The sequence below is a fragment of the Manihot esculenta genome, chromosome 1, assembly GCF_001659605.2.
Source record: "Manihot esculenta cultivar AM560-2 chromosome 1, M.esculenta_v8, whole genome shotgun sequence".
Lineage (NCBI taxonomy): Eukaryota > Viridiplantae > Streptophyta > Magnoliopsida > Malpighiales > Euphorbiaceae > Manihot > Manihot esculenta.
Window position 1 is genome coordinate 17,939,755 of NC_035161.2, and position 27,061 is coordinate 17,966,815.

Here is a 27,061-nt window from a genome sequence, read left to right on the forward strand (position 1 = left end):
ATCAAAAGTATCATGTGGATATTCTCCTATAATTCCACCAATCATGCAATTATAATTCAAAAATTATTTCAATTCCAACAATAATAAATTCAAAGGGATAATTTGAATGAAATATCAGAAATTAATTCACCACCAACCATTTATTCATAATTTATCAACTCAAATAATCCAAAATAAACCCAATTTAATGAATTACACATAATTAGTAAAAAGCCTCAATCTCACATAATAATAAATTCAACGGAAATGTTGAGTACTTACCTCAAAATGCCCAAAGACAATTTAAAATTTTCAATTTTCCTACCCTTTGGGACACTATTCTCATAACTTCTCTCTAGAATTTCTTTTCCTCTTCTTAGTGTCTTGTAATAGTGTTAGGAGATATTGGATTTTAATTTGCAAGTGATTTGGTGATGAAATTTTGAAGGAAGAAGATGAAAAGAAAATGGAGGAGAAGGTAGAGGGTTTTTGGCCATTGAAGGAAAAGAGGAAGAAGACCCTTTCTCTTTCCTCATTTGTCTCTTTTTTTTTTTTATTAAAAAAAGGCTAGATTTATTTTGATAGTATATGATCCAAATATCATGATTTATTCTTACTTAAATCTCTCCAAATTTCTCTATTTAATTTAACTTTTTTATTTTCCTTTTAAATTCTACCACATTTATATTTTTCATATTTGATATTTTATCTATATTTTTCAATAAATAATATTTTACATATCCCTTATAAATATTGACTAGTCAATTTTATAATTTTTTTACCCTAGTTAAATTTTACCCCTATATGAATTCACTATTCATCTTTTTTTTAAATACTATTTAAATTCATATCTTAATTTTTATTTTAAATTTTCTCTCATCTTACAAAATTTATTTTAATCTTAAATTTAATATTTAAATATTTTTTTCATTTCTACTATCACTGTAAACACATTGAGTAGAAATGGACTCTTTTTTTTTATTCACTTGCATAATTATCTACAAATAAATATTTTCAATTTAAAAAATATATATATAATTTTAAAGCGTTTTTTCTTGTGGTGTATGTTTTACGAAGTGTCATAATTGAAAGTGAAGTATTCGGATAGGCCGCAGTCGAAGTTCACTTAGAAAGATTAGGTTGTAATCCTATCGAAATTCAATATATAAATTTGTTCTCTAATATGCAGTTCAGGTAGTACTTGGGTAGACAGGATTCAAGCCTGATAGAGAGAAATTCAATTCACCTGATTTAACAGGTCAGTGGAAAAATAAATCTCTCTATATTCAAAACCATGTTAGTACGGTCACCGAAAAAAATTAAATAATCGTCTGACGATAGAGATTTATATATATAATTTTATATGATAGCGATAATTCTATATGATAGCGATTTGTGGTACTGTAATAAAGTTGCAGTTATACATCATTGAAGGATATATAAAAAAAAAATAATATAAATCATTCAAATTAAGTTTAAATAGATGAATCATTCGACTAAATTTATATACATTTTATAATTTTGCTCTTTAAACTAATAAATACAATTAGAAAGGAGAGTAATTGTTTACTGTAGATGAAGTTAAATGGATCGTGATAAAGGGATAGGGAGATCGATGGTAGAGTAGATAAGAGGAGACGAAAATGGTGAGTTGAGCCAGTTAGTGTAATGATGGGAAATACAGGTTTTAGGCAATTAAAGGTTTTTCAAAGGTAAAAACAACTTGTCTTTTCTGAATTTATGACATCATAAGAATATTGTCTTTAAATTTAGTTTTGTAATAAAGAGTCTCTAATTTTAATTGAATGCATAAAAGACATTTTCCTAACTGCAGTAGACTAAATTCTAAGAAACAACAAACTTCTTTCCTATTCACTACCCTTTATTTCTTGACTTTTCTCTCTCTTTCTCTGGGAACTTTATCTCCTTCTCCTTTTAATTTTCATTAATTTTAATTATTAAATATTTTATTATTTAATTATAAAAATTTTTTAATTTTATAAATATATATATTAATTAATTTCTCATATTAAAATATTTTAAACCTTTTATAATAAAAATTTATTATTTAATTTTTACAATATAAAAAAATTTATTAACTGATATTTAATTTTAAAAATATATTTTTTTGAAATAATATTTTAAAAATACATTAAAATATCTTTGAACTATTAAAAATATATTAATTAGACTTTTTATTAATTTTAATTTTTAAATATTTTATTATTTAATCGCTATAATAAAAAAAATTTATTAGTTAGTCCCTTAATTTTATAAAAATTTCTATTAATTAGTCTATTTATTTATATTGTAAAAATTTTAAATTTTTTTATAATATTTAACGGCTAAAAGTAATAAAAAAATTAATTAAAAGATATTTTTTAAATTTTAATAATATTTTAATATATTTTTTAAAATTAATGAATTATTTAATGAATTTTTATATAACAAAAACTAAATAATAATTTTTATTTTTATAATATATTAATAATTAAAATTAACGGAAAGACTACAGAACTTTTAAAATTTTATAAATATTTTAATATATTTTTTAAAATTAAAAAATTAACTAATAAATTTTTTTATACCACAAAAATCAAATAATAATTTTATTTTTTATTATATATATACTTTATAAAAATAATTTATTATTTACTTTTATAAATAAGCATTTATAAAATTATTTATATCTTTATTTTATTATTAAATATTATATTTTTAAAAAATATTTTTATTTTTATTTTTATGTAAAAGTTTATAAACTTATTTTTATATAAATACTTTTTAGAAAATCGTTTTTAAGAAGTAAAAAATAAAAAAAAAATTCTAATTTTTAAAAAATGAAAAATAAAAATCTTACCGTATCACTGAATGCACCCTAAATTAGTGAGAAATTATTCAATGCAATGGTTATATGTGCAAACAGTTAAATGTTTACTGTTCATTATGGTGAGATGCATAGGAAGTGATCCATAATTAATAATTATAATAAAATTTTTGTATATGCAAAGATTATATTATAAAAAAGAAATTATACTAAATCGAAAAGAGAGACCATCATTTATTCAGACTCGGTTATCATTTTATTGAGATGGTTGTCAATTTAGCTATATATTTTATAGTAGTTTGTAATTCTGCCCCATACTTTTAAAATTATAAGTTAAACTCTATATTATAAATATTTAACCAAATAATCTCTATATATCATCGCTTGAATTGTTAATACACTAATGATAAAATAACATCACTGCCAAGTCAGCTCATCATACATCCCTAAATTATCCCTCACTTATCCCTAACTTCAATAATCCCTAACAAGACTCTAAATCATTCCTTCTCATTCTGCTCCATCCGTTCGAAGTCATTCTTAACAGTCTTCGTTTTCTTCTACAAGGAAGTTTTGCATACTTCAACTGTCCAACGCAATTGTTGATTAGCCACTGTATGTAGAGTATATTCCTCTGTTGTTTCTTTTCTCTGGATTTGAAAAAGAGAAGAAGAGACTTTTCACAAGCAAAATAGAAATTTATGCTAGATTATTCAGATATTTAAAACTGGATTATATTGCTAATATGTTTTATACATGAAATAAAGGATTAATTTTAGTGTTTACTTAATCTAAGGGTAAGGAATAATTTGAGGATTTCTAATGTGATTATTAGGTAAGACAGTGACAATGATGTGGCTTTACAGTTAGTTTATTGACGATTTAAGTGATGGTAGAGTAAATGAGAAAAAAAAGTGATGATGAGTACAATTGGTTAAATATCTAAAATATAGGATTTAATGAGCAATTTTTAAAAAATTATTGTAGAATTGCAACCTTCTTACTAAGTATAGAGTTAAATTGGCAATTACATTTTTCTTTAAATTCAATTTGGTCAATTATGCATATTCACTGAAGTATGGTACTCCAGCCTAGTACTGCAGCTTCCAATTCCTTCAGTTTCGAGGTTCCTGCAGTGGGGGTATCAAAGTTTGGCACAAGGCATCACTTCATATTTCCCAGGTACATAATGTCAATAAGTGGAGTGGTACGCTGTAATTATCCACAAAATGTGGAGAACGAAAAACTTGAAATTAACAGCAGTTCAGAATTAGAGATTGATTTACTCTCGTTATTGTAGATCAACCTTTTCCTTTTGCTGTACAGTCTCAACATACTGCTCAGCAAGTTTCTTCACTTTCTCACCTTCCTTGATTAGGAAATTCGCATTCTTCGCATTTAAGTGGTATTTCATAACTTTTTCAGTAGTCTTTGCAACAGCCCACCTATATTGTTCAACAGTGATTATGCCACTTTTACAGAGCGGTCTGATGTGTTCTTTGACATAGATTTCAACCTGCACACAATGAAAATAACTGGTCAACGGAAAAGTTCTTTAAATAAATCGATAAAAATTATGAGGAATCTTTATAACAAAATCAATGGCTTCATACTACAGAGCAACGCCTCTTTTAATTCAAACATAGATAAATGGACTACAGTGACAGAAATGGACTACAATGACGCGGATGGGTCTCTACGTACCTTCTTCGAAATAGAATTGATGATATCGCACTGCTTGTTAGTATCAATCTTAGATTTATCCTTTCTTGGGATGTTTTCACTTGTTTGGGAATTGGTGGATGATTTTTGTCCATCACATGAGTTCTGACTGACAGATGAAACAATTTCATGCTTAACTTGTCCTGAATCATCATTCTTAGCTGGAGCTTCATCATCAACCTGCCCAGATAGTTTTCTCAACGAGTCTTCTGGAAATTTGTGTATCAGTGCTTCCTTGTCTGGGCCATATAATTCTTCACACTCTGCAAGAGAGGGTTCTACACCAGGCAATGGCTCTTGAGGAACACGAGACTCATCTGTCCCAGCCTCAATTGTTGAGCTAATAGTACCTCCATTCAGTAAGGGGGAAGAATGCTTGGATTCTTCAAATTCCCCTGATCTCTTATGATCGTTAATATCCTGAACAACATTCAATCTTTCAGACTGAAGAGTTGAGAAGACTAATTTCAACCTTGACTCGGTTTCTTCTGGTTGTAGCCTTGTTACTTTCATAGAAGCAGCCCCTATGTAGTCTTCATCTTCTAAATCATACTCAAAATCACCATATATATCCACCTCTGGAAGAGGATCTATTTCAAATATGTTATCAGGCCCTTCATCTTTGTTCTGCAATGAGGAATCATCTACTTCATTAGAAGCCTCATGGTTAAGGCATGGACTACTAGGAGGAGAATCTGATAAAAGTCCTGCATTTCTCAATGCATCCCTCACTGCAGAATCAGTAGGAAGATTGTCAATAGCTTCTTGTGATTGGTCAGTGGCCTGTACCATTGTTGAAGAATTTGATTCCTCAACTCTTATCGACTCACTGTTATCCAAACGGCGCAATATTTCCTGTGAACACAGGTTCAAATATACTATTTTGCTGTTTGACTTGTCAGCAACCTCCTTCTCAATATTAATTGCATCAGCAACAGCCAACTCTGTTTCTGCAGTCCTACGAATCTCTAGCAGATTTAATTTCCTCAAGAAATGCTCTGCCAATCGATAAAGTTGTGTCTGCATGATAAAAAAAACAAAAAAAAAAAGAAAAAAGTTAGCTAAACTATAACCAGGTCTGCATTTAGTTGGGAAGGAACTACAATCATCTGAAAACCGTTTCTCTCGAGCTCAAAAATTAGAAGTCAAGAGGCTACCGAATAGCAAAACTTTCTCCACGTCTACCTTGTTGATATGTGTATTATGAAATCATGGATTTAAAATTTGCTAACTCAAAACCCAATTTTATGCAACCAAAAATGACTGGATCTGAATTGTATTCGCTTTGAAGTGATAATTTTAGCATTACAGAGATTGGGAGAGTTAAAAGGCAGCAACTGGTAGCAAGGTTAGTGATAGAAAAGTAGCATTGTTATGAGGATTGCTCAACTGGTGATGTCAGTAGTGGATAAACGGTAGTGGACCAAACACATTTCCATCTTTCCAATTTTACAACTGAAGTAGAAATGAAAGGTTAAGACTCTTCTGGGCCTTTCAGTTTTCTTCTTCCTTAGAGAAGCAACCTAAGCATTAGCCAGGGAAGTATAGCATCGGCATAAACAAGCCAAATATACATGGCATTGATTACCTGCCTAACTGATATGGGGATTTTGTTATGGTGGCTAGGTGCCAAAACTGGCTTCATGTCCAACGGCAGTTGAGCCTGCTCAAAACAGAAAAGAATATATATACACACACACGCACACACATTAACATCAGTTTGCAGAATATATTGCTGATAGCAGGATAACTGGTTTCAAGGATTTAGTAAAATTACATACCAACAAGGGGTAATTTCCTTTAAATACTGTATTGTTTTCCATTCTTTCATGCGTTGTATTTGTACAACCAGCCTTTTTTCTTGCAAGTACCTCCAAAGCCCATTTTCTTTTGTCCATCTTTTTATCATCAGATTGAACAGTAGTTTCCTTCTTTGAGTCGACTTTAGAACCACCCACCGACCTCTGCAAGGGTCTGTGCGGAGCTTTGTCTAAATGTGCTTCACCAGAAGCAACTTTACCCTTGGAGCTTTGAAATTTAACCTTCAACCCTTTATCAACTGAAGGAATAGCAGGTTTTAAATTAACTTTATTTGCTTCCGCTACTTTTTGTGCACAATCATCATGAGATGGATTCTGACCTTTCTCCACTGAAATGAGCTGTCCTCTATTCTGTTCAGTATTACTTGCAGCTGCAAGAGCTGAGAGAGGTTTTATATCATCCTTTCTAGGAAAAACGGATGTGTCTGCTAAATACAATCTGGAAAGAATGGGATTTGTTGCCCGACCCTCAGATGCCTGCTCCATTTCTAAGCTTTCTGTGTTCCTTCTCAGGAGGTTAAGAACTGATTTCAAAGTAGCAATCTTTTCAGGCTTTGTAGCCCTCATGCAACGATGCTTCCAGAATTCAACCTCACAATCCCTATCCCATGCACGTCTTCGTCTTCCATTAGAATTTCCATATATTTTCTTCGTCAGATTCTCACGAATTTTACCTTTCTGCAGCATAGACTTTTTTGCCTTCAGAGCAGAATGTGGTAATTTGTCAACAGCTTCAGTTGCAGGTCCTGCTACAGCAGTGCGGAAAGCGGCAAGAAGCTTCGGATCAAAAAGGTTGTCCCCAATATCAGCAGAAGTTTTGTTACGCACAGCTTCTCTTATTTCCTTTCTAAGTTTTTGAACTACATTAGATGACTCCTTGTCTTCTGTAGCTCTTCTCATGATCTTTTTTACTCTCAAGCCAGCTGCATGTTCTCTTTCTTTTGAAGATTTATCAGCAGGATGCTGGTGTGAGAGCCCCTTAGAAGGTCTACGACTAATCCCTTTTACTATACCCATTATATCAGAAGCAGCATGCTCCTTTTCTGGAGGTTTTTTCAATTTTACATCTTTGGAAACTGCTGCCCGGGTGGGACATGCACAGGAGTCGTCAGGAAGAAAATCATTCACTTGGTCCTTAGGAGTCATTTGAAACTTCCCCTTGGTTCTAATTTTCTTTTCAAAAGCTGCAACTTCATTATTGGCCACACCTTCCTCATCAACATCAGTCTTAAGAACATCATCACTGGAAGGGAAGAAAGAACAAGAAGTCAAAGATTTTCTACATCTTCTCTGCTCTTTAGAAACAATAGCAATACAAAAGAGAACCTAAGCTGGAAACAACGCAAATATGCAGTTGACACCTAGTAGAATGCAGAACTGCAGCCACAATTAAGTAGCTGCCACTGTGATATTCTAATATTGGACTAGTACACTCAGAAGCATGTTTATTGGCTCTATGCTGAAATTATATAAGAAAATTTGGAAATGCTGAAATTGCAAATAACCTGTTATCTGTGTGCTTTCTTTTTAAGCCAGTCATTGTCACACTCTCCTCAGTAGCTTCAGGTATAATCTGTTCATCTGCAAACATCATAGCAATGAGGCTATGAGAATCATGGAAGACTAGAAGGTATCTATTTAATTTTCGAAAACCCAAGAATGACCCGGATTATGTTTTCTATAAAAAGCATGATACAACAGCCTTGTTTATACCCTTTAACCCAGATTCTTCTGAAAGACTTTGCTGCTTTACATCCCCAGGCTCCTGACCTTCAGTTCCATTATTATCCATGTGCTCAACTGGTAGCACATTAAATAACATTACGACACATTCCCAAACATACAATAGATACAAATAACTTTTATGCTATTTAGCAATAAAGTATGAAAACACACAGCTATTATGTTTGCAGAATATTACCAGACAAAAAAGAGCTGACAGATAAACCAAGATGGAGACCAATACTGGTTTCACTTTCAGACAGTTTGTTTCCAACATTGTACGCAGTAAGCAACTTTCCCAAAGAATCTTTAACACCATCATAGCTATTTGCTTGATCCATCGCTCCATCAGCACAGCAAGTTGTCAACTCACTATGCACCACTGAAGTGGAAGATTGGCTGAAGAATGCATCACGTGATAAGGAAAGTTCAAGTCCCTGTCTCTCCAAGCTCAGGTTACTTTCATTCTTTGCACTAGAAACTGTTTCTGCCTTAAGACTATGACCATCACCTGCATCGATTTTCAAGTCCTTGTCCACTTCAATGGCTGGGTGAAGGTTCTCACTTGCCTCTTCATTCCTTTTATTTCCTTCAACCACTGAGACAACGACAGCTGTCTCTCCAGCATCAGCAACAGATACAGACAACTTCCCAGAAAAAGTATCCTCAGCTAAACAGCTAGTATGAGAACTTTCTGTACCACACTGATTGTTTGGCCTCTGTATCAATGTTACTTCAGATCTATGTGGCGCTTCACCAACCATGCATCTACAGCAAATCAAAACCAAGAGTACATTGGAAAAAGAGAGATAAAATTTGATTTCCATTTAGAAGACAAATGATAGATTTTTTCCTGCAGAAGTACTGAATAGGTCTAAGAGCATGGGGGACAAAAACAGGGATGTGGAATCTGCATAAAATTGTCCAAGACTTAGAAGACCCTAGGCCATCTCATCAGAAAAGGGTGGCCTAAAGCAGATAACTATTGCTTTATTCCTAAAAGTTACACACAAACCTATACACAAGATCGCTATTACTTTACTTGACTTTTAGGCAACTAATCTCACAAATATTAATGGATATCCAAAACCACTTGCATGCCTTTCAACATACCTTGGACATAACCATGTATCCTCAGATGTACCTTCAGGATCAAAGCCCACACAAAAGGCATGGTACCTGTTCCCAAGAATGACAAGAAACAATAAAACATAATGATGTTTTATCAAATAAACATAACATAAAATAAAAACTAACTAGACAAAACTAAATTAAAATTTGGTATTAACTCTTCTGTAGAATGTGAAATTATTTGATGAGACAAAATGGCTTATGCAATGAGAACAAAGACAAATAACAGTATAATATTGGAAAATTTCACAATGGAAAAAAAAAAAAAAATTGTTAGCGAAGTTAAAAAGTGTTAGCACTAAACACCAATATCCTAAAACATACTCTTTTTAGAAATCCCTAAAGACACTAGGCCTTTGTTCTTCCTCACTTATTCTGTTATTTGTAGGAGCTTCAAGTTTTAAGTCTTACAGACACACCCCCACCCCCTTGTTCGGAAGCAAGCACCTTTAGTATACAAATGAAGAAGGGAAAAGGGAGGGGAATAATAAAAATCAATCTCACTAAAAGATATGTTCTATATAGTGAAGTAGCACCATATCAATCCACACATAAAACTCTTATCCAAATCCAATCCATTAAACGGGTTAACAATTTAACAAATATCAAAAGAAAAACAAGCCATCGAAATATCCAGATCAGTATCCTACATGATACTGCTAAAAGCTGAATGATGAAGTAGCTTCTTTTAACCCACATTAATCTGCATATTAGAAGTTTCTATAATCCAATTCCAAAATGGGAGATAAAGATTTACCAAATATCACAAGAATCACATGCAATAGAGGTATCCAAGTTAGAGTCCTCCACAATTGCTGATCCACTTCGAATTTTGCACCCATCTCCATCCAAGCAGATAACTGCCTATGAACAATAAAGTAAAGAATTAGGACATGGCTATTTCAAACATTATGTAGAGTACAACCTTGAATTATAAAACCTTGTCCTAGTTTATTAAATAATCCAGCTTCATAGAGGAGTTTTCATTAGTGTCCAAATTCTGTTTGCACTGGCAATGATCTCCTCTCCATTGATACACTGCCTCTTTCCATGATGGAAAGAGAACTTGACATGTGCTAGAAATATTAACCATATTTCTTAATGAATATTCTACATTATCTCAAATGCATACACAAAACCCATAGCAACTCAATCCAGATATCAAGAAAATGGGCTTTTTGAGCATAAGAAGAACCCATAATGTGCACCAGTGCAGGAAATATGACTACACAAGCCAAGCAAGAAGTTTAATGACAGCAACATGAGGTGACAACTCCCAGATTAGAGCATTCAACAGCCCAACGATACATTAGAATCATCCTGTGAATACACTTGACAATTTTTGCCTACCTGTAAAATTTACTAAACATAGGTACTTAAAAACTCGGAATGAGGAGGTCACTGAAGTTACAAAAACTGCAAAATTTATCAAGTCGCAAAGACACTAAATAAATTGGCACCACTTAAATGGTAACATATAGTGATAATTACATTCTCATCAATATAGTATGATGGGAAAGAGAGGGTGTTATTCTTCCCTTCAATGCACCAATCATCATCCCTGCAGCACCAATAAAAGAAAAATCAATCACTTCTCAAAAATCTGACCAGATGGCAATTCTCAGGACCCTGATCACTAAAGAATAAACATTAGACCACAAATATCAACAATGCTGAAAACCTAAACCAAAAATGGTGAAATCTATGTAATTTAGGTCCTTCTGCTTTGCAAATAATATATGGAAGGTCAAAGTAGACAAACCGCAAAAAATAAAATGGGCCTGGAATCTTGAAAATTCTAAATAAAATGCCTTTCAATCCACATATAATTCCATCATGCTCTCACTTAATCTTCAAAATAAGAAGCATTCTTGGATTACTTTCAGAGTATAAAACTAGTGAGCAGTAAAGATTAATATTCTACCACTGCAAAAAGCAGTGCTTTTGCTGAATTTGTAAAACAAATGAATTAACCAATGACAAAAACACTTATAGCTAAAAACATGATGCAGCCTTAAGTAGACACTGAGAGAATGAAATGCCAGTGGCCCAGCATATCAAGCACAAAAGTAGATATCTCCAACCACAATTACGTAAGAGAACAATACCTGGAAAACGCATCATCATCTACCTTATTGTTTCCAATGATATCATATACCTTCATAATCAAAGGGAAAGTTTTTAGCCATCACTTTGCACAATCTTCTGAATGTAGGTTCAATAATTTTTCCCTAGTGATAAGATTAGCTCATAGAAACCAAGGGAAATAAATTTCACCTCATAAATGAAGTTCAAATATCATTATTTGAAAAAGACTTTAAAAATTAAATTTACTTAAGATGATAACCAAAGACCAAAGGCAATACTTCAAGAATTTTTAATCACTCACAGGAACACAAGTGATCAACTGAAACTCATTCTGGCAAAGTGGACAAAGATTTGTGATTGTAGCCCAGTTGTCAATGCAACCAAAACAGAACCTGAAATTCTCATGATGAACCCGTCTCATTACTTTGCATGCATTTGATCTAAGCAACAACATAGGTTGATAGAAATATACGACCAGCAATGAAAGCACTTCAAGTGTAGAAAAAGAAAAAGAAAAAAAATTTGATAAAACTACAAAGAAGTTGAACATATATACCAGTGTTGGCAGCAATCAAGTACCCCCCGGTCAATTATAATGTCCATGCATATCCCACATCTTTCCCCCTCAAAATTGGGAATATCCTGTATTACAAAATTCAACAATTTCCAATCAAAAAAAGATGTCAAATATCAGAGGCAGCAAGTTTCATCTTATTTCAAAAATACTAAGTAATTGCTGATCGAGCATACATAAAGAAACAGAGTGTCACATTAATGCAACCCTTGTACTCCAAATTGCCTTTTTTTAATATACTAGAATCAAACCAGAGTATAAACTTCATTGCCGGTACAACTTAGTAGAACCTACGTAGTTTCAGCTCTTTAACTATGAGCTCATAAGTTTGGAATCGGTAAATTTAAAAAGAAAGGGGAAAAAAGAAGCCATTAGACCTGAAATGACAGAAGGCAATTACTTGAAACTTACATTGTTCTCGTCGACTTCAACAATATCTTCTTCTAACATGTCACTTGTAACAAAATCCACCTCCATTATCATAGCTTTCGCAGAACCCAACCAGTTTCGATTAAAAATTTAAAATCTACACTAAAGAAAATTGAAAAATTAAGGATAAGCTGATGAAATTTTGATTATCTGATTCCAAAAGTACCAGTGACAGATTAAGATGAGTCGGCACGACTGAAGCACATTTCGAAGAGCGAAAGGGGAAATTAAGATGTATATAGAGAAACAATTAGGTCAAAGAGAACAATTACTACCTGTAACTGTAGATAGATGCGGCTAAGAAAAACTGGCATTTCTCCCTCTGTGTTTCGCCTCTGGGAGTGATCACAGATTGAGGAGGAGGAGGAGGAGGCGGAGGAGAATGAGAAAGAAGAAGCGAGAGAACAAAAGGGCATGTTCGTAATTTGGAGGTTTCGAAGGGCCGTTCTACGAAAAACGGGTTTCGTCGACGAGATGTTCTGTGTCAGCATTGAGGGTGCAGCGTTCTGTTCGAATTAAAAAAAATAAAAAAAATAAATTAAAAAACAAGTTAGTGGCTGCATTTGCAAAAACCTATTAGAATTTTTTTTTTTCCTTCGGATAAATAATTTTTTTATTTATTTTTATCATTAAAAATATAATAAAAGATTAAATTATCTCTTTTTTTTTCTTTTTTCTTTTAGACACCTCCTTTTCTTTTTTTTTTTTTTATAGACGTCTCTTCCTTTTGTTTGAGGAAAAAAGAAAAATAGACTATTTTATTAATGAAGAGAAAAAAAAATATTTTAATAAATTTATAAAAAAAAAAAAAATTTTAATAAATTTTTGAAAATATAGAGACTGACTTGTTAATAATGGTAATATTCAGAAACTAAATAAAAGAATTTTATTTAAGAGCAAAATTGAGTTTTAAAAATTTTGTCGCTCATTTTTCATTTATTTTTAACGCAAAAGAGGATCAAAATATTACTTCGTTGACGAAGAGAAAAAATAAGGATGTTTTAATAGATTTTTAAAAATATAGGGACTGATTTATTAATAATGAAAATTTTTAAAGACTACATAATAAATTTTCTTAAAAAAATTTAACTAAACTAAATTAATTTAAAAATTCAAATATTTTTTATTTATTTCAATTTGATTTGATTTTTAATTTTAAAAATTTTGATTATTTTTAGTTAATTTGATTTTAATTAAAAAAATAAAAAAAAATCGAATTGAATCAATTAATAATGATGACCTGAGATCCAGAAAATAAGATTTACAATGGTTGAGTAAGCTTGATCTGAGAGGAGGGTGCTCTTCTCCTTTTATTCTCTTCTTTTGTCTGCTAGTGACGTCCAACAGTCTTGCTGCTATTAGGCCACATATCTCTGATATACGGATACCTACGTACAAAAGCGTCAGACATCCGTTCCATGCTGAAGGACCATTTAATTTTCTCCCTGCCACGCGCATGAACAGATCTATTAGGTGAATAGGCCGATTATTTCCTCTCCTGATAGGCCTCATGACCGAGCTGGGGGTGAAGAGACTGAGGCTCAAGGGAGGCCTGATTTCAAGGTCGAATGGTCCGGGCCGGCCCATTTAAGAGGCTTCATGAACCTTGGACTAGAGTTGTCATCATGGACCCGGCCTCGTATCGGGATGGCGAAATCCAACGGTCATCAATTGCCCCTTACCTTCTCATTAGTTATTACATGAATGATGAGGGGGTAAATATCGAGAACCTATTATGACCGCGCGGCCCGAGGACTGTCCCCCTTAAAACGTCTCTTCTTCTTTTTACTGTTTCAAAATTCGAATTTTCTTAGCCTTCACATAACTCCTATTCTTCTTTGTTCTTTATGCGTTCCGCTCGCTCTGTCCTTCTACCCCATTGTTTTCAAGGCACGCTTTTCACTTCACCATGGATAGCCCGAAGCTTCCTGATGTCATTAATCAAGAGTCTTGTATTACTCCGTCCACCCTAAAAAATTTCTTTTCTCGGGAGTATTTAGATACCCCTCTTTTCCATATCCAGACTCCCTATCGGAATGAGAGGATCGTCTTTCCCGATCCTCCTCCCTCTGGTCTAATCGACCCTCAGAGGGATCGCAGTTTGGTCTTTTTTGTCAAACAGTGAGAGTATGGTCTGACCTTTCCCTTGTCCCTTTTTTCATCGAGGTCTTCCGGTATTTCGGGATAACCCCTCGGATGCTGGCTCCTAATTCCATTCTATTCATGTGTTCATTCGAGTCTGTTTGCCTGAGCTGGGGGTTCACGCCCACAGCGTGTCTGTTTGTCACCTTCTTTCAGCTAGTTAAGGCGAGTCAGGGTTTTTACTATTTTGCCCCCATGGAGGGCTGTCCATATTTTCGGGTCACAAGGACTCAATAAAAGGCTGGGTAGAGGGGTTTGTAGTGGTAGAGCGGTTTGTAGTGGTAGAGCTGAAAAAGGACTCCGGGTTGTCTTGGGAGGTGGAGCTCTCCTGGGAGGATGTCCCTCTAGGCTGCAACAATCTGCCCCAGCTAAGCCTTTCTGAGTAGGTCGGGTACCTTCGACTGACTTCTGTTGAGAAGAAGTATGATGTCAAAAAAGGCATATTTGTGTCCAGTCTTCAGGACTGCAGGTGTAATACCGGGCTAGACACCGGCACCAGAATTCCTATTTTCCGGCAGAATCTCCGTTGGAATATGGACTTCCTGGGTGTCGGAGCCTTCCAGAGAGGTAAAACAGAGGTTTTTCAAAATGTTTTTATAGGTTTTTATGTTTTTAATCAAGAAAATTGAGTCTTGAAAAGAAAAAGACCAAGGAGGCACATTGCAGGTTCGGCCGCCGAAAGAGAAGTTCGACCGCCGAACGTTGCATGGTTTCGCATGCAGCTTTGGCCGCTGAAGGGGAGTCGGTTGGCCACCTATAAAAGCTCCTTTGACCGGAAATGGGGTGTGTTTTCACCCTTTTTTCGTGCAAAGGTGAGTTTGTGATCTCCTTTGGCTGTTTTCACCATGTTCTTCAAATCATGCAAGCTTTAATGAGTCTTTAACTTGTGTTTTTGAAGTTTTGAGCAAAAGAAGGCAAAGTTGAGAGTTTTGGAGATTTTGGATCGTTTTCCTCCACATCTCCGAGTTAGGACTATCGATCCTCTCGATCTTCAAGAGGTAAGCATGGATCCTCACCTCCCCTTATGTTTTATGTAACGACCCGGAAACCGGTACCACTCAGTAACGGTCCGAACCATCACTGGCACTAGGATCCAGATCGGCTTAAGGCCGCCGGGACCCGTAGCAAGCCGACTATACTCTCTGTGTACCTGATAAATCCCATACATGATACAAAGATACTCAACAATCCTGTAAAACTTTGTAGGCTTAACATCTGAAATGGCCCTCAGGGCCGATACCAGGGACTACTATCTGCTGTAGATCAAGGGATTAAAACCCTTTTACTCTGTAACACAATCCACTGGTATCACATCAAAGCCATACATTAAGCCTAACTCACACATTTCTCATCAAGAAACGTAAAACAGGATTCATGTACAAGGGATTAATCATACTTCACACTATAGCAAGGATACTAGGAAAAGCACAAGTCTATCCAGTATACGACAGTACATATCTATACACATTACATTACCACTGATCTTTGAGTTACATCATGTCCACTACTTTATTACAACCATACATTCATGCATATCTTCCCTCTGTACTCTTGCTGACTTTAACTTCCCATAGCTATCTCAGAACCTGCAAAACTGGGGTTAAGGGAGTGGGATGAGCTACTACAGCCCAGTGAGGAGGAACAATAAAAACAGTTCATTCATTACATGCTTTCATGAAATGCATCACATCACAAACATATCATCTCAAGGATGAACTTGTCATCAATAGCCCTCAACTACATGTGATAATCTGACCAACTGTGCCAGGGAGACGATGTCATCACCTGGTCTACTCTTATCTCTGCTCTGATATCATAACATGACCAACTGTGCCAAGGAGACGAGGTCTCACCTGGTCTACACTGAACTCTGATTTGACAGCCCAGCTGTCTCAGTCATAGTACCAGGAGCGACCTGGACTATCCAGGGGCGACCTGGTATGGCTATCTCATGCCATAAATCTGTATCTGCTCTCTGTCAAGGGCTAAGGATCATCCAACATTCATCCACATAAACAACAACATATATGCAATGCATCATCGTCGTGAAGTCTAATGCAATACAACCTAATACATAACATGGCAGTTTATGATGCATGGATCATGCTAGAATCGTGTCATTTCTCAAGAGAAAATATGTAGTTTAGTTCCACTCACCTCTAGCCAATGCTGGCTAACTCTGGGCCAACTCTAACTCTCGGTTCCTCGGTCCAATCCTACACAGATGGACGTAAATGAGGTACCAAACATACTCTAACATAACTATGAACATCTCTCCAAAAACCCTCTAAAACATCACAAAACATGCATGCAAAACAAGCAAAGGAAGGCTGGACAGGGCACCTTCGGCAGCACCTTCGGCGGCCGAATGTCTCCTCCAGAGACGAAAGTCAGGCAGGTTCGGCGGCCTAACTTGGACTTTCGGGGGCCGAACCTGAGTTTAGCCAGAACTCAGTTTCGTGCACAAGGACGCCTGCCAGTCCCTCCATCACCTGTTCAGACCTCAACACATGCATTTAACCCTTCTAAAACATGCATAAACACTTCAACAAGCCTAAGGGAGCTTCAAATAACTTTAAACTCCAACAACAAGCTCACAAGACACACATCAAACATAAAGGATTCATAAACCCTATGATGCACATCTCATGCAAACTCATGCCTAGCTCCCTTTTCCCTTTACAAAACTCATAAAAACATCATAAGAACCATGGATCAACACTTACCTCTTGAAGAACAAAGGCTGAGATGATCCAAACTCAAAGATATGGAGAAACCAAGCTTCAAAAGCTTCAAACTCCAAAACCTTGTTTCAAGCTCACAACTCTTCAAAACAAGGGTAAACCTCATTAAAACCGTGAAAGATTTGAAGAAAAACCATGAAAATACTTGAAGGAGATCAAGACCTCACCTAGGTCAGAAGGAGAGAAGAAACCTCCTCCTTTTTCTGCCACTCGGTGCCCTTATAGATGAGCAACCGCCTCAGGTTCGGCTGCCGAATCGCATGCAAAACTATGCAACCTTCGGCGGCCGAACTTAACCTTCGGGGGCCGAAACTAGGGAACTTTAGGCGGCCGAACTTAACCTTAGGGGGCCGAACATGGCAAAATGCCTCCTTGGCCATATCTCTTCAAAACTCAATCCTTTTCTACGCTAAACCTTTAAAACACTTGAACATATTTTAGAAAACTTTCTCTTACCCTTCCAGAGACCTCTGACATCCTCGAACTCCCCCGGACGGTAGGAATTCCGATGTCTGAATCTAGCCGGGTATTACATTCTTCCCTCCTTTAAAAAACATTCGTCCTCGAATGTTAAAACAACAACCATAAACATACAGGGAAACAAAAAGAAAGCCTAACATCATTCTCTACCAAGAGACACAGATACCCCTGGAGTAAAACTCCCGGGTTGGCTATACTGTCTGACTTTGCTGACCCTTCACTGCTTAAGCTGTGTCTACACTAATTGGTTACCACGTACACAATCGACTTGACTCTTTCATATGACTACTACCTTTCCTTTTCTTTGCCTTTTCTCAGCTTATTCACACTCCTCTATCACTTCTGTCAGTACACAACAACTGACTTGAATCTTTCATCTGACTACGGATCTTCCTTTCTCTTTGATGCTTCTCGGCTTTATAACTCTACGGAAATGCTAGATAACTTGGCTATCACGTTCTCTCTCTCTACTTACTTTCAATGTTATATTGTGACACATCACAATGAAACCGACATGCCCTGAAATTGCACTCAGCTTACAGAACTTGACCTCTATGCCATGTTCTCTGAAAATCTACAACATTTCGTAGATAACGGGCATGCTTCTCTGTTTCTCTAAACTATTCTACGATTTTGCTGCGCACTCTGATCCTTGCCCGCTTTTCTTCTTCTTTACTATACTGGCTTCTTCTCTTTTGATCCCTTTTTAACTACACTGGACTATCTCTAGCTCTCTAGCTATCTGTTTCTATAGGATAAACTGATAAGCGACATCTGACTGAGGGCAGCTAAGCCTTACCCAGTAAATCCTGTCTTGTATACTCAGAGTCGCTGAGCAGTTTTACCCCTTCCCTCTGGTTTAAACTCTTCATTACAATCACAATCTCATCTCTACGCAACTGTTAACTGACTTTTTTCTAACTTTCGACAGATAGTTCCCAACTCTCGGATCGATTATAGAAAACAACCGGCTTCTACTAGCTACCTAACCGTGGTAGTGAGTTTGTGCAACTATTTATAGTTGTGATAAAATCTCAAGGTTTCATCCTCCGTTTCTCACAACGATACTGGAACATTCCAGGGTGTGTGGTACTAAGTCGGATAGAAGCCTTTACTACCAAGTGCACATTGTTCTACTATCGCTCTTCAGTCTGTAACTGCTTTTCTAGCTCTTATAGGTTTCAACTCTTACATGCTACAGGTATCATTCCAAAGGAAAAGGTGAAGATGCATCTAGTCTCCATTCTCACTTAACTTGCAACTCCTACTGGGTTTACTAATGGTAAACCTGCTAACTCGTCTGGGATAACATATAACACTCTTTTTCTTTTCCTGTCTATGAATACTGAGGCTGGTTCCCTGACCTGGCTATGCGCTCAAACAAGAGCAAGAAAACTCCTGACTAACTTCCCTAACGAATTTACGAGCCTGTAGGGTTGATATCAAACTGCTGGGTATGCTAAACTGTCCCCCTCTAAGGACTAACTCTGACCCATCCGAGCCTCTGAACTCTGAACTGTCCTACCTTGTCTTTGCAGACTTAGGTAGTACCTCAAGTAGCTAGCCAATCCGCCCTAGGTTGACATCATCAGTCACCCCTAGAACCATAAGGTCAGCTGGACGGCATCTACTACTCTCAACAAACTCTGAACTGAACCGACAGACTGACTCTGCCATAGATGGATCACACTCTTGGGCCCTCTGACCCAAAGAGAACACTCTACGCCAGAAGTTATCAACCCCTCCTCTATTTATGGCTCTCAAAACAACAGGGAAAGAAACATCAGGGTCCACTATAATCTACACATCTGAACACCCACAAGTGAACGTATCTGACGTCACCGTGTTCGATGTGTTAGCCTCCTACTGAGTCAGGATGAAGATCCAAGCTAAAGCTAACGAATCTTCCTTCGGGAACCGACCAAAGAAAAGGAGAACTCTCTTCTCTTTTCCTCAACCCCTGTCCTAAAACATGGCTAGAGCTACAGGCTGAGTTACACTACTCGAAGTCATCTGCTGGGACTGTGCCAATCAGGGCCGCAGTAGGACACTCACATAACATGAGTCCTTCCTGCTCGCATCTATACATGCCGTAGTCCCATACCAACAGACTACTTTTGTGTACACTCCATGCCGCACGTATCCAGACCAATCTGAATTAGAGCTCAATCGCCACCTAATCCCAGACTAACCTAAACTCTCTATTTATTCTTTGCTCTCTTCTCCCTCATATACTCTCTCTCTACTTGGATTGCTATAATCCACGGCTATTGCTCTCGAGTTCTTTCCCGGCGCACTAACCTTTAACGACTCACTCGTCTCTGACCATCTCACTCTATTACACTTTACTATGTTCACATCAACTGATAGTCTATACACATCAGAACACTCAAAAGTGAGTTTACCTGGCACCACTGCGTTCCGTGTGTCTGTCTCTGGCTGATCCTGGGTGAAAATCTGAGCCGGAACTAACGGACTTCCACTTAAGGAACCTCCTGAAGAAGGGACTACCTCTCTTTCTCTATCTCTGGTTGGAGCTTCTGGTGGAATTATATTGTCTGCGGATGTCTGTGGGAACTGTGCTGACATGACCGTAATGGGACACTCTCGTGCCATGTGCCCCTCCTGTCCGCACCTGAAACATGCTGTTGTCCCAGCCCGACATACGCCTTTGTGCCTCCTACCGCACTTCACACATCTAGAACTATCCCAACCAGAACTCGAACCCTCGCGACAACCTATGCCAAACTTTACCCTATTCCAAAACTCTCTTTTCTTTGACCCTTTCAGGCCTCTCACTTTCTTTTTATTCTTTGCAGCAGCCTCACCCAAAGGAAAACGATCACTAGTCTCTGGGTAAGTTTCTACACTCATGTTTTCTGTCTGCTCAGGCTGCGCAAATTCACTCTCCTTACGCTCCCTTGGGCTATCTGGACAAACCCATCCTGTAAACTCTGTAGCAAACTGCTTCCAGGATAAGCTTTCTACCCTCGGGTCCACATACTGGTTGAACCATTCCCTTGCCTTCTCACATTTCAATGTAACCCCTGCCATCTGTATGGCTCTACTCTCAGTCGCTCCCAACTCATCGGTTATCAGCTTAACCAGTCTAAGATACTCAATAGGGTCATCACCAGTCTCAAATTTGGGAACATCCAACCTCAAATAAGCTGTCATCTGCACCATACTTTCCCCAGGTGAACTAGGCTTGGGTGTTTGGACAATTGGGGCTACTGGTTCTCCTGGTGGTGGTGGTGGAGGAGATGCAACATGCCCTAGGTTAGGGTTTACTGACCCTGGGTAACCAAAGAAGGGTGGAAACATGGTATACTGTGAATATGACGGGTAAAAGGAAGGATAAGGCATAAAGGTGGGATATGGGTTATATCTAGGAAACTCTGATGTACCTCTCATCGGGTACTCTGCCCCCCACTGATAGGGTGGATACTGAGGTGGAACAAACCTCGAGGCCTGAGTGCCTCCTTGGGACTCACCCATATCTCCTCCCAACCTACTTCTACTAAAGCTATCATCTCTACTCTGCTCATTCTCCTCTCCTTCTCTCCGATACCCTGACATACTACTCTGAACAACTCCCCTTCTACTCTCATCAACAGACCTTCTAGGGTCCCTTGATGTACCTTCTCTGCTTAAACTATCTGATGTTGCCCTTTGCAGAACGGGGAGATGAGCATCCATGTCCTCATCCTCCGGCTGAGCTCCTGTCAATCTAGCAGATCGACGAGTTCCTCTCATCCTGCCTCTGAAAAAGCACAACAGCACACACAATATCATCAAATGATCCATGTGAAAACACATGAATCCTTAACACATATCAAACATATCAATAATGCACATGCAACTCATCATGGCATTTCACATCAGCATGCAAGACAGGACTCCACATCCTATCCTAGTGGACATGATTTTAACTTATTGTGCTTTCCTTCCTATACAAGACAACACCTCTTTCCGATGTGGGAATCTGATCCTTGAGCATCTTCGCTCAACACACCGTACTCGAAGATCTACAAATCTGACATCTTAACCTCTTTCCGATGTGAGATAGCTCTGATCCCGGAGTATACTGACTCAGCACATCGTACTCTAGAGGCCCTATGCTCTGATACCAATCTGTAACGACCCGGAAACCGGTACCACTCAGTAACGGTCCGAACCATCACTGGCACTAGGATCCAGATCGGCTTAAGGCCGCCGGGACCCGTAGCAAGCCGACTATACTCTCTGTGTACCTGATAAATCCCATACATGATACAAAGATACTCAACAATCCTGTAAAACTTTGTAGGCTTAACATCTGAAATGGCCCTCAGGGCCGATACCAGGGACTACTATCTGCTGTAGATCAAGGGATTAAAACCCTTTTACTCTGTAACACAATCCACTGGTATCACATCAAAGCCATACATTAAGCCTAACTCACACATTTCTCATCAAGAAACGTAAAACAGGATTCATGTACAAGGGATTAATCATACTTCACACTATAGCAAGGATACTAGGAAAAGCACAAGTCTATCCAGTATACGACAGTACATATCTATACACATTACATTACCACTGATCTTTGAGTTACATCATGTCCACTACTTTATTACAACCATACATTCATGCATATCTTCCCTCTGTACTCTTGCTGACTTTAACTTCCCATAGCTATCTCAGAACCTGCAAAACTGGGGTTAAGGGAGTGGGATGAGCTACTACAGCCCAGTGAGGAGGAACAATAAAAACAGTTCATTCATTACATGCTTTCATGAAATGCATCACATCACAAACATATCATCTCAAGGATGAACTTGTCACCAATAGCCCTCAACTACATGTGATAATCTGACCAACTGTGCCAGGGAGACGATGTCATCACCTGGTCTACTCTTATCTCTGCTCTGATATCATAACATGACCAACTGTGCCAAGGAGACGAGGTCTCACCTGGTCTACACCTGGTCTACACTGAACTCTGATTTGACAGCCCAGCTGTCTCACTCATAGTACCAGGAGCGACCTGGACTATCCAGGGGCGACCTGGTATGGCTATCTCATGCCATAAATCTGTATCTGCTCTCTGTCAAGGGTTAAGGATCATCCAACATTCATCCACATAAACAACAACATATATGCAATGCATCATCGTCGTGAAGTCTAATGCAATACAACCTAATACATAACATGGTAGTTTATGATGCATGGATCATGCTAGAATCGTGTCATTTCTCAAGAGAAAATATGTAGTTTAGTTCCACTCACCTCTAGCCAATGCTGGCTAACTCTGGGCCAACTCTAACTCTCGGTTCCTCGGTCCAATCCTACACAGATGGACGTAAATGAGGTACCAAACATACTCTAACATAACTATGAACATCTCTCCAAAAACCCTCTAAAACATCACAAAACATGCATGCAAAACAAGCAAAGGAAGGCTGGACAGGGCACCTTCGGCAGCACCTTCGGCGGCCGAATGTCTCCTCCAGAGACGAAAGTCAGGCAGGTTCGGCGGCCTAACTTGGACTTTCGGGGGCCGAACCTGAGTTTAGCCAGAACTCAGTTTCGTGCACAAGGACGCCTGCCAGTCCCTCCATCACCTGTTCAGACCTCAACACATGCATTTAACCCTTCTAAAACATGCATAAACACTTCAACAAGCCTAAGGGAGCTTCAAATAACTTTAAACTCCAACAACAAGCTCACAAGACACACATCAAACATAAAGGATTCATAAACCCTATGATGCACATCTCATGCAAACTCATGCCTAGCTCCCTTTTCCCTTTACAAAACTCATAAAAACATCATAAGAACCATGGATCAATACTTACCTCTTGAAGAACAAAGGCTGAGATGATCCAAACTCAAAGATATGGAGAAACCAAGCTTCAAAAGCTTCAAACTCCAAAACCTTGTTTCAAGCTCACAACTCTTCAAAACAAGGGTAAACCTCATTAAAACCGTGAAAGATTTGAAGAAAAACCATGAAAATACTTGAAGGAGATCAAGACCTCACCTAGGTCAGAAGGAGAGAAGAAACCTCCTCCTTTTTCTGCCACTCGGTGCCCTTATAGATGAGCAACCGCCTCAGGTTCGGCTGCCGAATCGCATGCAAAACTATGCAACCTTCGGCGGCCGAACTTAACCTTCGGGGGCCGAAACTAGGGAACTTTAGGCGGCCGAACTTAACCTTAGGGGGCCGAACATGGCAAAATGCCTCCTTGGCCATATCTCTTCAAAACTCAATCCTTTTCTACGCTAAACCTTTAAAACACTTGAACATATTTTAGAAAACTTTCTCTTACCCTTCCAGAGACCTCTGACATCCTCGAACTCCCCCGGACGGTAGGAATTCCGATGTCTGAATCTAGCCGGGTATTACATTTTAAGCATGTTTTAAAGAGTTTAAGGGAGTTTTATGGTATTGTTTGTGGAGTTTAAACTAGTTTTTAAGCTCCTATATGCATGGATAAAGGAATATGTATGGTTATGAGAGGTTGGTTGCATGTTGAGAGTGTTTGGTTTGGTTTTGGAGGCTGAGTATGCATGTTTGACCCGAGTTCTGCCTTCTTGGCGAACTCAGGTTCGGCCGCCGAACCCCTTCAGGAGGCTATTTTGGCCACCTAAACTCGCCCCCGAAAGTTTGGACTTTCAGCTCTGGAGGGGAGTTTCGGCCGCCGAACATACCGCCGAAGGTGGGTGACTTTCGGCTCTGGAAAGTCCTTCAGCCCCCGAACCTTGCCCCCGAAAGTTTAGACTTTCGGATCTGGAAGAGACTTTCGGCCGCCGAAGGTGCCGCCGAAAATGCATGACTTTCGGATCTGGAGAGGGGTTCGGCCGCCGAAAGTCCCCTGTCCAGCCTTCCTTTGCCCATTTTTCCATGCATGTTTATGATATTTTAGGGGGTTTTGGGTAGATGTTTATAGTTATGTTAGAGTATGTTCGGTCCCTCATTTGAGTCCACCTGTGTAGGTATGGACCCGAGGAACCCAAGGGCCCACAGAGTTAGAGATACAAAGATTGCCCAGCAGTTGCTAGAGGAGAGTGGAATTGAACTATGGTTTAACTTTAAATGAAAGTTTTAGCATGTTTCATGCCTCATAATGCCATATTATATTAGGGTGTATTGTATTAGTGTTCACGAAGGTGACGCATTGCATTATTTATTGTCGATGGGGATGGACAACATGGAGACCCTTTAGCCCTTTGATTATTATTTCCATATAGCAGAAGTCCTACGGAGCTCCTTGAGAGCCGGGCACAATGTTTATTGTATGTAATAGAAGTCCTGCGGAGCTCTTTTGAGGGACGGGCACAGAGCAGAGGAATTTTTGGGTCAGTCCATCCATGATGTGCTTTACTTGTGCTATGACGCATTTCATGATAGCATGTTTTATTCAATGTTTTTATTGTTCTGCTCACTGGGCTCTAGTAGCTCACCCCTCTCCCTACCCCTATATTTTCAGGGCCTGAGAGAAGACAGAGTAACAGCAAGGGTAAAGGTTTATGTAATAGTATAGAGTAGTGGACATGATGATGTAATGTATAGAGATGATGTAATATATATGGAGATAGTATTGTGCTTGGCCCTAGAGTATGTTATCCCTTGTGTGCATGATCATTTCATTATGTCTTATTGTATTTTATGATGAGAACCAAGCTTGTTATTTGATGATGACCCATCTAGAGCATATGATGAGAACTCTAGTATGTGGTTTTATGTTCACAGAGTTAGTGCATGCACAGGTCAAGCTTGGTAAATGCAAAAGTTCAAAATTTTTATGAAAATGTATGATCATGTATGGGATTTAACAGGTACATAGAGTGCACAGTGGGCTTGCTACAGGTTCCGACGACCTTAAGTCGACCTGAATCCTAGCGCCGATAGCAGTCTGATTTTCGGGTCGTTACAGATTAGTATCAGAGCCCTAGGTTCATATGATCGGACCTATAGAGTGTTGTTGGGCTCATAGAGGTTATAGAAGGTCAAGCACAATAGGAAAGATCATGTCCACTAGGATAGGATGTAGAGTCCTGTCTTGATGATGTGTAATGCCATGATGTGATGCATATGCATTTAATGATATGCTATGTATGAGGGTTCATGTGTTTTCATATGGACCATATGATGCTAATGTTTATGTGTGCATGTTATGTTTTCAGAAGTCAGGATACGAGGGACTCGTCAATCTGCTAGATTGACTGGAGCTCCACTAGAGAATGAGGGCATGGATGCCCATCCCCCTGCTTTGCCAAGGGCAATGTCTCAGAGAACAGGTAGAGAAAGAACATCAAGGGACCCTAGAAGGTCTTTTGATGAAAGCAGAAGGGAAACAGAGCAGGGTAGAAGATCAAGTGATGGGAGAGAAGCAATGGATGTTGACCAAAGAAGAGATGGAGGGTTGGGTGTTGGCATGTCTGAGGAGGGTATGGGATCATCGCTTGGAGGCGCTTAGGCCTCGGGGTTTGATTATCCACCCCAATATCAGCCCTTTCCACAAGGCCCAGGGTATTCGATGGGGGGTACATCGGATTATCCTAGTTTTAACCCATATCCCACCTTTATGCCTTATCCACCTTTTTACCCACCATATTCACAGTACCCCATGTATCTACCCTCACCCTTCTACCCAAGTCCAGCACACCCTACTCCAGGGAGTTCTGCACCTCCTCCACCACCAGCAGAACCAGTAGCCCCGGTTGTCCAAACATCTTAACCTGGCCCATCTGAGAGGAGCAAGGTAAAGATGACCGATTACCTGAAGCTGGATGCTCCTAAGTACAAACTAGGAGATGATCCATTTGAGTATCTCAAAACGGTGAAAATGATAGCAGATGAGTTGGAGGCAGATGATACCAGAGCCATTCAGATGGCGGGGTTTACTCTGAAGTGCAAGAAAGCAAAAGAGTGGTTTAATAACTATGTGGACCCTAGACTGGATAACATGACGTGGGGGGAGTTTGCAAATGAGTTTGCTGGATGGGCTTTTCTAGATAGTTCCAGAGAGTTAAAGATGATAGAGTTTGAGCAGCTAAGGCAGACAGATGATATGAGTGTTGATGAGTACACTGACAGGTTCTTAGAGTTGCTGCGGTATGTGGGTCAGGCCTATGACACAGATCAGAAAAAGGCTAGGAGGTATACTATGAGGCTTCATTCTAGGTATTCCTCCTTGATCCTAGCAGCAGAGAGGGAGAGTTTCCACACAGTGGTGGATATAGCTCGAAAGATGGAGGCTAGTGCCATTATACAGGGGACAGTGAAACAGCCGGTGGCACAGTCTTCAGGTTCTAAGACCCCAGGTAGGGGTAAGTCAGATCCCTCTTCTCAAAGTGCAGTAGCTTCAGACAGTAAAAAGTGGAGTGGCTCCACTAAGAATCTAAAGAAGAACAA

At 38.4% G+C, this 27,061-nt stretch overlaps 1 protein-coding gene across 4 annotated transcripts; it reads right to left on the bottom strand.

Moving 5' to 3' along the window:
- Positions 1–3,956: 3,956 nt before the first annotated feature.
- Positions 3,957–12,786, bottom strand: LOC110626328 (uncharacterized protein At4g10930). 4 transcript variants are annotated; one of them, XM_021772181.2, is made up of 16 exons: positions 12,568–12,785; positions 12,275–12,394; positions 11,846–11,931; positions 11,591–11,681; positions 11,310–11,359; positions 10,693–10,762; positions 9,959–10,065; positions 9,184–9,249; positions 8,270–8,838; positions 8,062–8,148; positions 7,854–7,929; positions 6,669–7,591; positions 6,310–6,587; positions 6,117–6,191; positions 4,511–5,548; positions 3,957–4,322 (listed from the first exon to the last, which is right to left on the bottom strand). In XM_021772181.2, the coding sequence occupies exons 2-16, from the start codon at positions 12,344–12,346 to the stop codon at positions 4,098–4,100; spliced, it is 3,813 nt and encodes a 1,270-aa protein (XP_021627873.1). In that variant the 5' UTR covers positions 12,347–12,394; positions 12,568–12,785; the 3' UTR covers positions 3,957–4,097. The 4 variants fall into 4 exon arrangements, with proteins under 4 accessions (XP_021627873.1, XP_021627857.1, XP_021627850.1 ...); XM_021772165.2 differs by having other exon boundaries at positions 6,310–7,591; positions 12,275–12,389; XM_021772158.2 differs by having other exon boundaries at positions 6,310–7,591.
- Positions 12,787–27,061: the final 14,275 nt, after the last annotated feature.